The sequence below is a fragment of the Bufo gargarizans genome, chromosome 2 (genome assembly GCF_014858855.1).
Source record: "Bufo gargarizans isolate SCDJY-AF-19 chromosome 2, ASM1485885v1, whole genome shotgun sequence".
Taxonomy (NCBI): Eukaryota; Metazoa; Chordata; class Amphibia; order Anura; family Bufonidae; genus Bufo; species Bufo gargarizans.
Window position 1 is genome coordinate 507122379 of NC_058081.1, and position 13309 is coordinate 507135687.

At 43.3% G+C, this 13309-nt stretch overlaps 1 protein-coding gene across 2 annotated transcripts in view; it reads left to right on the forward strand.

Annotated features, from left to right (window-relative positions):
• Positions 1-4989: 4989 nt before the first annotated feature.
• Positions 4990-13309, forward strand: part of BTBD11 (BTB domain containing 11) — a 199944-nt gene continuing 191624 nt past the window's right edge. For both annotated transcript variants that reach the window (XM_044281276.1, XM_044281277.1), the window contains exon 1: positions 4990-6064. In XM_044281276.1, coding sequence (XP_044137211.1) covers positions 5206-6064 — 859 coding nt within the window. In that variant the 5' untranslated portion in view covers positions 4990-5205. The remainder of the gene's footprint in view (positions 6065-13309) is intronic.

A 13309-nucleotide genomic window follows, 5' to 3' on the forward strand; every position in this document is an offset into this window, starting at 1 on the left:
GACCAGTGCCCTACACTTGTCTAAACATCCCAGAGCAAAGGATAATGTTACAGTCATTTTGTGTTCTACAGTATATGGCAGTATTTAGTGGCCACTTTATTACAGTTTTATTTGCCACTCTATGACTATTTAAGCGCAGTATGCCACTATTATCTTCCATAAAGATGGCAGCATGATGATGGTAGCATCAACTCTATTACATCCTTACTTATTTAAAAAGAGGCATACATGGAGGGACTTTACTGTACCTTGCCCCGAATCAAATTATCATTGCAGTTCACAGAGTTTACAGGCTTTAAGGCACCTTGAATACAATGGAAAGGTGACCACCCATGAAAATAACAATTTGCGTTCTGTACTAAAAATAAGGTATCACTTTGCTCATGACACTTAGTAAGTCCCTTGTCCTGGTCCACCACCAATTTGATCTTCTGACGTCTCTGTGACAAGATCTCATTGCTGATTCCCCCCTTTAAGTACCCTTGCAGTACTTCAGCACCCGCAACCATATTGGACATTGCTCTTGGTTTAGAGAATAACTGGTGTGCGGAGAACCCTTCTCTGAGCTTTAAAATGGATGATTGTCTGATGGAAGACATCTTTTTATTCAGATGCTCCAGTGCCCCCTAATATATGGTCAGTATCTATATATAGAATTACTGATTCCCAGATGTATTATTACGGGTGGACCCCCAAGCTTGTTGTAGGGGCAGAAGAAGCATTATATTCACAGAGATGTTTTTTGTCATCTGCACTGTAAATGTGACTGGTCTAGTTGATGCTGTCTTCTGAAGAATCTGAGCAGATTCCAAGGAACTGGATTCTCAACCAGCATTCCCTGGTTGAGAAATACGGATTAGGTAATTGTTCTTATTCGGTGGTTGCAGAGCATGTAGCTAGTGGGACAAATGTCTGAAGGAGATAGCAAAGGCAAAGGTACACATGAACTAAATACCAGTGAATGTGCTAATCTTGGATGGAGTATAAGGCAGATGTGACAGTTTTACAATAAAGAACATTAAGACGTCACCAAAATTCTTAGCAAGTTTCATGAATTCATTCTTACATTTGAGAGTCGGAAAAACTGGTTGGGTCACCTATTAGCCAGAGGAAGGAGTAATGCTAACCTTTTCACAAGGGTGAGGCTCACTGGTAAACATAGACTTAAAGTGATTTGCGAACATAAATGAGACATATGTACAATGACACACTGACTGACAAGAGATGAACCATCAACTACAGAGGAAACACAGGAAGATGGTGATGGGTGATGACGTCTATGTCTGGAAGAGCCATAGATGACAAACATGGTAAAAGATAGAAGAGACCAGATCTTATTATAAAAATTAGAAAATACTTCAATGCCACTACACTTCATGGATAGCATTCTAAAGCCCACTGCTTGTTTGCCCCCGTTCAGGCTATCTGCCTCCTTCATGCTCTGCTAACTCTGTGGGGTAGGTGGCAACATAACCCCTGCTCAATTATGCACCATCCATGTGAAGGGAGGATAGGTCAACCCCAATGGAAGCCACTCATAGTTTTAATCCATGCAGTACCATGTAGATAGAATTGTGTATACATTCAATGGTATTGTATTGTATCCAACTCTAAAGAAAGCCTAGCTAGCCACATAATCATTTATCTCAGTGTGGTAGCATGAATGAATTGTAAAATCAGTCAGAAGTGAAACGTAAAGCCCTTGGAACCTGAACATTAATGCTTTACCAGGAGCCATCATCTAAACAAAGATGAGCCCATCCTCCCCCAAAGTGAAAGAAGAGCACTGTGTACTCAGCTATTTTCGGAAGTCCCATTTCATGAATAGAGAACAAGCTACATTCAGAGCTATGATATTTCCAAAAATAGCTCTGCTTGCTCTTCCTTTGCTTCAGGGTCCCTATCTGGAAATACGAGCAAGTCCCAGTGGTGGGAACCATACTGAAATTTATGGCAGTGTCCCATATGAGACAACCCCTTTAAAACTGGAGGCCTGACAAATATCATGACTCAAATCCAATCTAATGTCCAGTTGTTACAACTTTTCTGCCATCATGGCCTCCCAGTAGCATTGTATTATCATTGTGACTCTTCTGAAGGCTCTTCTTCATCTAAGGCTCTTCTGAAGAAGACTTGTCTGTGAATCATGAGACAGGCTTGACAAGAGTACTTCTAAGAAAATCAAATTGGTTGCACTGGGTTACAACCTCTGACTCTCCAATCCCCAGCATACTGGGAGCTGTAGTTTTTCAGTAGCTCAAGAGCTGGAGAATGGAGACCACATTACACAAAGATTTCTAAATGGACTGTTATTCCAAATCTTGGTTTTCTATGAAGAATTCTATTGTACGTAGATAAAATTATCTATGCTCATGACCTCACTGTTGGAAAATATCTAATTGAAACTAATTTCTACTAACAGTGAGAAATTATAATATGAACGCGCTATTTTGAGCATTATTTTCTTCCATTTCCATTTCATCTCACCATGTGGTTTGTGACACAAATACACAACAATCTTTATATCTTCTTGACAAAATTCTGAAAACACACCTAATGAATCATGAAAAATATCCCCACTAATAACTGACATGAAAGGGGTTATGAGGTGTCACTTGAAATATTAAATATGGGTGACAGAAATTCCAGCTATTATGGAAATTGCTCAGATTCAGTATAATTGCAGGAATTATTTCAGTGTTTATTGCAGCCCAAACTTATATGTTACATTTAGGCATTAAAGGGGTAGGCCCATCTCAAACATTGGTAGCAAATTGCTATGATATGCCACCAATGTCAGATAGATGAGGGTCCCACCTCTGGGACCAGCTCCTGTCTCCAGAACGGGGCCCCCAAAGTGAACAGGAGAGCACTAGGCTAGCATGACCGACCACCATCTATTCACTTCTATGGGAGTTCCAAAACTAGCCAAGCACTGAGTTGGGTGTTTCCAGCAGTCTCACATAGTGAATGGAGAGGTGGCCGTGCATGTGCGCTCCCCGTTTATCGCTATGGAGCTTTTGAAAATAGCCAAGTGCGCGCACTCAGCTATTTCTGGAACTACCATAGAAGTCAATAGAGAGCTCACCACACATGTGCTGTGGGGGCCCTGTTCCGGAGACGGTTGACTGTCCAAGAGGTGGGATCTATCTGCCTAGCCGCATCTATCTGACATTGGTGGCATATTCTAGTGATATGCCACCAATGTCTAAGATGGGTATACTATTAACCTTTAAAGGGGTTCTCCAGTTTTTAAACAAATTTTTTGCCTCTTCCTCTCCAGACCCATACAGGGAAGCATACTTACTTTCTCCCCACTGCTTGGTTACGGCTACTTCAGCCCACCACTGAGTTTGCTGTGTTCTGGTTGGCACAAAAGGGGGTCATCTGTTGGCACTGTAGTCAATACTGTACTGAACTCTTCCGAGAAGTGGCTACTTCTCAACAGCAGTGGACACGAAGACTACCGTTGTAGAGTGAAACGAAAGACCACCAGGGAGCACCATAACAAGCATGAAACACCAATATCTAGATGCAGGGTACTTTTTTATGATTCCAATTGAAAAATATTGATGAGATCTACCAGAGAAATATAATAACTAAAGGGGTATTCCCATCTTAGACATTGGGGACATTGCCCCCAATGTCTGATAGGTGTGGGTCCCACCTCTGGGACTCGCACCTACCCTTAGAATGGAGCCCGCAAAGTCCAGCACACCACACATGCACAGCCGCCCTCCATTCATTCCTATGAGAGCACCAAAAATAGCCATGCACCGCCTTGGCTATTTCCATAAGCCCCATAGAAGTGACTAGAGTCATGGCCGTGCTTGTAGGGTGCACTTCCCATTCATTTCAATGGGACTTTGAAAAATAGCGGATGGATATGCCCCCAATGTAAAAGATGGGAATACCCCTTTAATAGTGGGAATCCCTAGTTATGGTGCCTATACATTTTCAATAGCTGTCGCCCACACTCCCTATGTACTCGTACTGCTGCCTATGCGTGTGTTTTCAAAGGAAGACAAGATTGGTCATGTTGAGCTGCAGTATGCCTGATCATTCTTTCTCCCTGGTGCTGCCTAGGTGGAATCAAGACCACCACACTGTACTCATTAGACAGTTGCCAGATAATGCTGGAATTGGCAGCTTCGGACGAATTTCCTCTAATTAAGGGCTCATTCAGATGGCCGTATGTTTATTGCTGTCAGCAAAAATGCAGTTCCGTTTTTTTTTTGCGGGCAGCTCAGCATGTCCTCGAAAAAAAAAAAAAAGATTGCGTTCCGCATTTTGGCGGACCCATAGGCTTCAAAGGGGGTGGGACGTCCTAACTTTCACTGACAAGTATAGGACGTGTTTTATTTGTTTTGTGGGGTCGTGGAACGGAAGAAAAGCCTGCATCTTTTGGGGGCCCCATAGAAGTGGACGCGTCCTCATCTAATCCGCAAACAAACGTGCGGCCATCTAAATGAGCCCTCATACAGTTACATTTAGAGAAACAGAAATGTGGACTTCTGTCACAAGCTTTTAGAGAGCAAGGGGCGCTCTGCCCTCCGCGCCCACCCCGGACTGGGTGCAACTGGATTACTAATGGCTTTATTAAATTGCACTCTGAGCAACTGAAAGCTTCCTAATGGGATGCAACATCATTCCATGACTACGCCTTATCGTTATACAGCCCCAACCTTAGGGCTGCAGACTATTGCAACAGGTTGCAATAACCTGGTAATATAATAAATGGATCATGCCATTTGCCTCCTTGCTGCAGTGTGGTGTAAGAAGAGGAGGATGAGAACAATTCCATCTGGTTCCCTGATCGCAGCGCCGTCGCTCCCCTCTGAGTAGCTGACATTCCTACTGTCACTCGCCTTGCGCTGCTGCTGCTCATTCTTCCGCCGCCGGCCAATCCCCGCTCCACGTCCACCAGGCCACGCCCCCTCGCCGGAGCCCAGTCTCTCAGTGTCTGCTGCCTGCTATGATGCAGTGCAGGGCTCAGTGCTGGCTGCAGAGCTGCTGGAGGAAATAGCTCCTCACATCGGACTTTTCTGCTCGTGTCGCCGTGTCTCGGAGGGAGGAAAACCGTGCGGCTGAGCAGTTCCTTTAAGGGAGTCTTCCCTGCAAGTGGCATCTGGAGATAAATAACTGCAGCAGTTGCTCCTTTTTTTTCCTCCCTTTAGTTTTACTGGTGCAGTATGAAGTGCAGTTATGGCAAGAAGAGGTAAGACAGCTGTGAGGACGCTGGAAGATTTGACCCTGGATTCTGGTTATGGTGGTGCTGCTGATTCCATCAGGTCTTCCAACTTGTCCCTGTGTTCTGATTCTCACCCGGTAGCTTATGCCCATGGAGGAAACTGCTGGCTTCTAACTGACTCCATGCACAGTAGACACAACAGCTTTGACACGGTCAATACTGTCCTGGCTGAAGACTCGGAGGTCCTGGACTGCTCAGGACAGTGCTCCAGGCTGCCTGACCTTGAGGAAGTCCCCTGGAGCCTTGAGGAGCTTGAAGCTCTTTTGAAGAAAGAGCAGATATTGACTAGTGCCAGCAGAGATGTCCTCTCCAAGCTGTCAACCCTGGTCAGCAGGTCTCTTGTTAGGATTGCCAAAGAGGCTCAGCGACTGAGCCTACGATTTGCCAAATGCACCAAGTATGAGATCCAAAGTGCCATGGAGATTGTGTTGGCATGGTCGCTATCTTCCAGTTGCACTGCCTCAGCTCTTAGTGCCCTTTCCCTATACAACATGAGCACTGGGGACAGACTTAGTAGAGGCAAATCGGTGCGCTGTGGCCTGACTTTTTTGGTTGGGAAGTTCTATAGGTGGATGGTGGACAGTAGGGTGGCCCTTAGGATCCATGAACACTCTGCCATCTACCTGACTGCCTGCATGGAAACCCTTTTCAAGGAAATCTATAAGAGGGTCCTCGCCATGCCTCGCCCAGAGAAGGAAAATGAGGCCCCAAACTTTACTCCAGAATCCTTTGAACAAGCAATTAGCAATGATTCGGAGCTCTGGGGTTTGCTTCAACCTTTCCAGCACCTTATATGTGGTAAAAATGCAAGTGGTGAGTAGTAGCAACTATGTAAGCACTAAAGTAATGGTTCCTAGCCCATTAATATTCAAGGTGGTCATCCATTGCCTCTTTATAATGGTCTTCAACCCATGCACAGCATTTAAAGGTTTGCATTGTATACGCTGGGGGGGGGGGGGGGGGGATCTTTTTGCTATCTGCTATAGAGAACGATTTTTATTTGGTGGTTACCTGTGCTGTGTCTGTGCCATGGCTTTTTGATGCCACAACCCCATGCAGGGTGCCAATTGGTGAAGAGATAGATTGCAGACTGAGTGATGCCTTCTAAAGATTTAAAAACAGCCTAATATGACTTTAGCTAAGGTGATCATCTTACAATAGACTATTCTCTATCCCTTACCACTCTCCCCATGAAAGACTACAGAAAAGGTACAGATCTGCATTGATAACAGGCCATCTATGGGGCCAAATAACTGACCTTGATTGCGTCAATGTGCCTCCAGTATGTCTCCCAGGTTGGATGTATACCCAGTAGTACTGAGTGTACAGCTCAGTATGTGCATATTGATTGCAGGCAGCATTTTCCACACAGTGACACCTGTATAGAGAATGAATTCCCCATGCCCACTAGAGGTTATCCCCAGCTTATTGTTTATTATGGCATTATCAATGGTCAATCAATTCTCCCTTTTCCTGCGCTCTCCTCTGGTTCTCACATAATTGTTGATCACTGGTGGTCTCTGTGCGGTTGCCGCAGCTCTGGGCTCTTCATTCATAATGGTTTTAAGGCTTGTTTACTCACACTGGCACAGCGACTACATGCTGCATCAATGTTCTTCAAGCTTTTTTTGGTGGCATTTAGCCTGAGGGAGCATTGGCGTCCTCTGAGGCTTACACAAGCAGCTTGGTATTTAGACCTGTGCTTGTATGTTGCACACATTCATAGGTGTGTTGTATGTCTCGTACAGTGTGTCAATGAATGGCGTTCTTTATCCACATGTAGTTTATAGCTCTGTTTAGTGTGTTGCTGAGTGTAGCTGGTATTTGTAATGTTTGATGTTGAACTGGTAGGTAAATGTATAATAAATGCTGCGCGCGCATGTAGGCTGTATAGCTATAAACTACCATATGCTATATGGACAGACACATACTGTACATACACACACACAAACATACAACCTGTGTACTACATGACACAGACTTACATGCTATGGGCACACATACACTCCGTATACCTATATACACATACATACACGGACATACATGCTATTTACATACATTCTACATACACATACAGATATATTCTCTTTGTACAAACACACATAATCACAACCTGGGTACACACACTGAGATCTGCATGCTACGTGCACACACCCACTTTCTGTATGTCCTTTACACATACACACACATACACTCTATGGGCACACACAGACATACTCTATATACACACACATACACTTACACACACACATGCACTCTGTGCACACACACAGACATACTCTACATACACACAGATACACTTACATACACACATACAGACAGACATACTCTACATACACACACATACACTTACACACACACATGCACTCTGTTCACACACACACAGACATACTCTACATACACACATACAGTACAATTACATACACACATACAGTACAATTACATACACACACAGACATACACTCTATGTGCACAGACAAAGACGTACTCTACATACACACAGATACACTTACATACACACACACACATACAGACAGACATACTCTACATACATACACACAATCTACATACACACATATACACTTACAGACATACAAACATACTCTACATACATACACACAGACATACACTCACTCAGTCATCATATATATATATATATATATATATAAATAGCCACACATATATTTACGCAGTAACAACCATGATACATACAAATAACATAAAACACACAACAACACCATACAATATCTAACCGGAAACAATACAGCGGTCCATCAGTGTTGGTGAAATGTCTTATGGATTTGCAGTTGTGTAAAGGCACCCACGCATTCACTGCAGTATCTGTCTCCAGCAGTCACATAGCATTGTACTTCTACAGCAGCCGGTCACAGTACACATAGTCACAGTGCTGTGTGTCATGTCCTTTGCATTGATATATGATATGTGACACATGTTATTGATGTTCAGAACAGTGTTGATGGCAGCAATAATGGAGCACTGTGTGTAATGCTTCTCCGTGCCTGGTGTGCATTGGGTTTCCTGTGCACCCATATTTAATGACATCATCAGAGCAACCATCTTGGGGGGCCATAGCTGCAGGGGTCGGTTGGGGTTAGACTTAGAGTATATTAGTTATGCAGGCAGCTGGACAATAGCATGCATCGAGTATGTTGGCATTCAGGCTGCCCAATCCTTAGTTATCCCCTGGGGGACTAGTGTCACAAATGTTCCCCCTCTCACTATGGCCCATCCAGGTCAATGAATGGAAGTCTTAAATCCTAGGCACTCTGGGTGCCAAATGGACGCTAAGTAGACAAGTCACAGCTGTTATCTGTAAACCCAGCAGCCATAGAGACAGTCTCTGCAGCTGGTACAAGGCCTGTGGAGGGTTGAGGGGCTTAGGTCTGGTTCACCTCATTGTTCTTTCTAATGGGTACATTTAACCTATTCGCATACACTACAATAACAGTAAACATGGTAGGTGGGAACCAGTCTGAGGGTCAAGCTACCCTTCTCACAAGTGATGGGACAGTTTACAGAACCTCCTCTCCTGGCATCCCTAGTCATAAAGGGATAGCACTCCTATCTAAGGAGATCTAGGACTGAGGTCCAGTTCTACTGGGGCGCATTATGCTCTCTGCAGCATTTTATATGGAGTTCCCCGTAAACAACTAAACTCAAACTCAAGGAATAAGCTAGAATTTCTTTAACTAGGGCAAGGATTCAGTTTTAGAGATAGTGTACTAGGGTTGGGGATGGTAATGCATACACACCGCTGTATACTATGTTCATCCATGGATTTGCATGTCACCTGTTGCTGGATGGCTGCCCGCACTCCGTCATGCAAGCAAGTCTTAGTATGTATTGCTAACCCTTGCATCTGATGCAACTGGTGCCCCTCTACTCCTTGCAGCTGGAGTCCATACCCTCCCAGTCCACCCCATGGTACATCCTTGAGGAATAGCTAACATTTACACTGATTGGGTGGATTAACTGATGCCAGTGGTGCCCCTCTACTCCTTGCACCTGGAGTCTATACCCTGCCAGTCCACCCCATGGTACATCCTCGTGGAATTGCTAACATTTACTCTGAATAGGTGGAATAACTGATGCCAGTGGTGCCCCTCTCCACCCAGCACCTGGAGTCCATACCCTGCCAGTCCAGCCCATGGTACATCCTCGTGGAATTGCTAACATTTACTCTGAATGGGTGGATTAACTGATGCCAGTGGTGCCCCTCTACTCCTTGCACCTGGAGTCCATACCATGCCATTCCATCCCATGGTACATCCTCGTGGAATTGCTAACATTTATGTACACCAAATTGGTGGATTAACTACAGATGTTTGAGGTTTTATTAGAGAAAGTACAAATTCATCTTGCACTGCTGCCCAGTGGCTGCTGACAGATGTTAAATACTGTAGCGTTGAGTACCCCTTGCTGATTTGTGTTTGCAGATAATTCATATTCCGTGCACAATCACAGGGTTTACTTATGGTATGTCTAACGCTACGAGTACTGTACGATTTGCCGCTCTTTATATGCGTAGGTGAGATAGCATGCACCATTTAGTTATATGGTAACTGTGTAAAATTACATGCCTCCTTCACCAGTTGTCACTATGTAGTACTCGATCAGTCTTTGAGTAATGCTTCAAGTTCTTGTTAATCAATATAGAGGTTACTTACCGTAGGTTGCTATCTTATGACTTTTCTGGCATTGTACCATTTTCTCTCTGTAAACAAATTGATTACCTCAGAATCCACATTTCAAACCTTGGACCTTTACTGGGAGCTGAAGAACAAGATGTCTCTGGGAATAACATTGATGGGGTCTGGAACCTAAGATCCTCAATCAGTGCAATGACCATATGCGTGACATCACTTAGGAATTACCCTTTAACCTATATATATATATATATATATATATATATATGGCCTTGGCTCCATGTTGTTTTTGCCTTTCCAAGTTATGAAAGTACTGAAGTAAGAGGTCAATAAGAGCTAGAGGATTATGGACATTAACTAAATGATTGGACCCTTTTGTTTAGGGCATGGGTGTATGTACCATCAAGGCAGACCATGTGGCTGCTATAACGCCTCTGGAGCGAGGTGGGCGAGTGGTTCCAACTGTGGGCAATGGGACATACCTCAATGAACATGGAAAAGAAATGAAGCCAAAAGCACCAAGTCTCCCTGATCCAGGTTTTAGGGGTGAAGTTGTGTCATCCACCACCAGAAGGGTGCCCAATGTCATGTTGGTATTTGATCCTCTGTTGGAGCTGGTTTGGAGCAATGATTGGGGGCACAACTCAACTTATTCTCATATAATGAGGTAGTTGTGGCAATCTTTTAGTGATCCTGTGACAGTCATCCAAAGATACTGGTAACAAAATAATCAGGCTAGGATGGATACGATGAAGAACTTAGAATTGGATCTCGATTTATGTTGTTGCCATGTCCTTTTTACTGCAGAAAGATGGAATTAAGTAGCCATTGACTCTTGTGTTGGGGTCGTGAGCACCAGTAGGAGGCCACATTTTTATTTTTTCTGTGGGAGGCTCTCAGCAACAGCAGTACATGGGTCCCTTAGGGTTATCATAGAACACCCTCATTATGTTTCATTAACTCCATACACTGGCGGGCAACATATCGAAGAACTAATAATTCGGAATATGGAAATCCAATGTACCTAAAGGCCCTTTTACACTGTACAATTTAGCAGATGGTTGTCGGGAGTTAGTGAAGGAGACTGCTGCATTGACATGCAGCGATCTTCTCCACAGTATGGGAAGGACCTTTCTCTTCTCCAACATCTGCCCATACGCATTAGGCTACTTTCACACTCGCGTTTTGGGCGGATCCGTCATGGATCTGCAAAAACTGATCCGTTACAATAATACAACCGCATGCATCCGTCATGAACGGAACAGTTTGTATCATCTGTAACATAGCCAAGACGGATCCGTCATGAACTCCATTGAAAGTCAATGGGAGACGGATCCGTTTTCTGTCGTGCCAGATTGTGTGAGAGAAAACGGATCCGTCCCCACTGACTTACATTGTGTGCCATTGTGATCCGTTTGGCTCAGTTTCGTCAAGCGGACAGCGGTTTGGTGTCCGCCTCTAAAGTGGAATGGTGACTGAACGGAGGCAAACTGATGTATTCTGTGAGGATCCTTTTCCATTCAGAATGCATTAGGGCAAAACTAATCCGTTTTGGACCACTTGTGAGAGCCCATGATGTATCTCACAAACGGAAAGCCAAAACTCGGGTGTGAAAGTAGCCTAAGATGGATGGCCAATCAACCAGTAATCATAAAAAAGCCATTAGGTGGCAGTTGCCTCCTTTACCCACATATGGTATGTCTGCCCCTTCACTCTCTATCTTTAATGAAGGCGTTCTACGGAGGAACATGATCAAATTACTGAATCTGTGATATACAACTATTAGCACAAATATGTCCTACACATGCTGAACTATAAACCTCCAAAGACAAGAATGATTCTTTTCTTACTATTCCATCTCATACATGTGGGTGGTATATTATTCATATATATAACCTATTGTTAGCCTGTACTGCCCTGACATTTGAGTAGTCATGAGGGACATTCAGCTCATGAACTGGAGTTTTTATAAAAATTCAGGTGAAGGGAAAAAAAGCCCAGTGGTAAATACAAAAAAAACAACAACAAAAAAACAATGAAACCAGAAAGTCCCATAACATCAATGAAACAAGCCCAGTAAATACCCAGTGTCCACACGTCCCTGCTGACCTGACCGTCTGAGTGACACATGGGGCCTTGATGCTGAGGTTGAGTCAGAACTCTGGTGATTGTTACGTGTGTGGGCGTCCTCGTGTAACGTGTGCTCGCTTTTTGACAATACTCTTGGAAACACCCAATAAAATATGTAACAACTTCCTTTTTCTGTTGGTAGGAAGTCATTCTGATAGATTTCTAGTTGCGAGACAGTAAAAAAAATCTAGTGCCGAGTCGTCCTGTATAAACAAGGTCTGAGATTTCACCGACTATGGAGGTTCTGGTAGAGAAAAGCAGAATTCCAGGCTAATTACTGTATCTGATCAGAGTAACGTGCTTCAGACCCCAGCTACAGGCATGCAGGGGAGCATGTGGCCCCTGGCACTAGACCCTGCAAATGTAAACATTTTAACTCACCTTTAATCCCCCAATGCCCCAGGGCTTCCAAAATGAGTGCACTGAATGACTGCCAGCAAAACAGTCAATTCTCCATGCCGCATGTTGTAAACGGGAGATATTTTTGGACTGAGTCTAGAATCATTTACATTTTTTTCTATGCGATGTTATGTCTGTAGTTTGGTGGTTAGACTAGAGATTTATAGATTTATTATCTATCTATCTATCTATCTATCTATCTCACATATTTATCCATCTATCTCATATCTATCTATCTATCTATCTATCTATCTATCTATCTATATATCTATATATCTATCTATCTATCTATCTCTCATATCTATTATCTATCTATCTATCTATCTCACATATTTATCCATCTATCTCATATCTATCTATCTATCTATCTATCTATCTATAATCTATATATCTATCTATCTATCTATCTATCTCTCATATCTATTATCTATCTATCTATCCCATATCAATCTATGTCATATCTATCTATCTACAGTCATGTGAAAAAATTAGGACACCCTTTGAAAGCATGTGGTTTTTTGTAACATTTTTAATAAAAGGTTATTTCATCTCCGTTTCAACAATACAGAGAGATTAAAGTAATCCGACTAAACAAAGAAAACTGAAGAAAAGTCTTTTCAAGATCTTCTGTAAATGTCATTCTACAAAAATGCCTATTCTAACTGAGGAAAAAGATAGGACACCCTTGCCCCTAATAGCGAGTGTTACCTCCTTTGGCTGAAATAACTGCAGTGAGACGGTTCTTGTAGCCATCTACCAGTCTTCGACATCGGTCTGAGGAAATTTTACCCCACTCCTCAATGCAGAACTTTTTCAGCTGTGAGATGTTTGAGGGGTTTCTTGCACGTACAGCCCTTTTCAA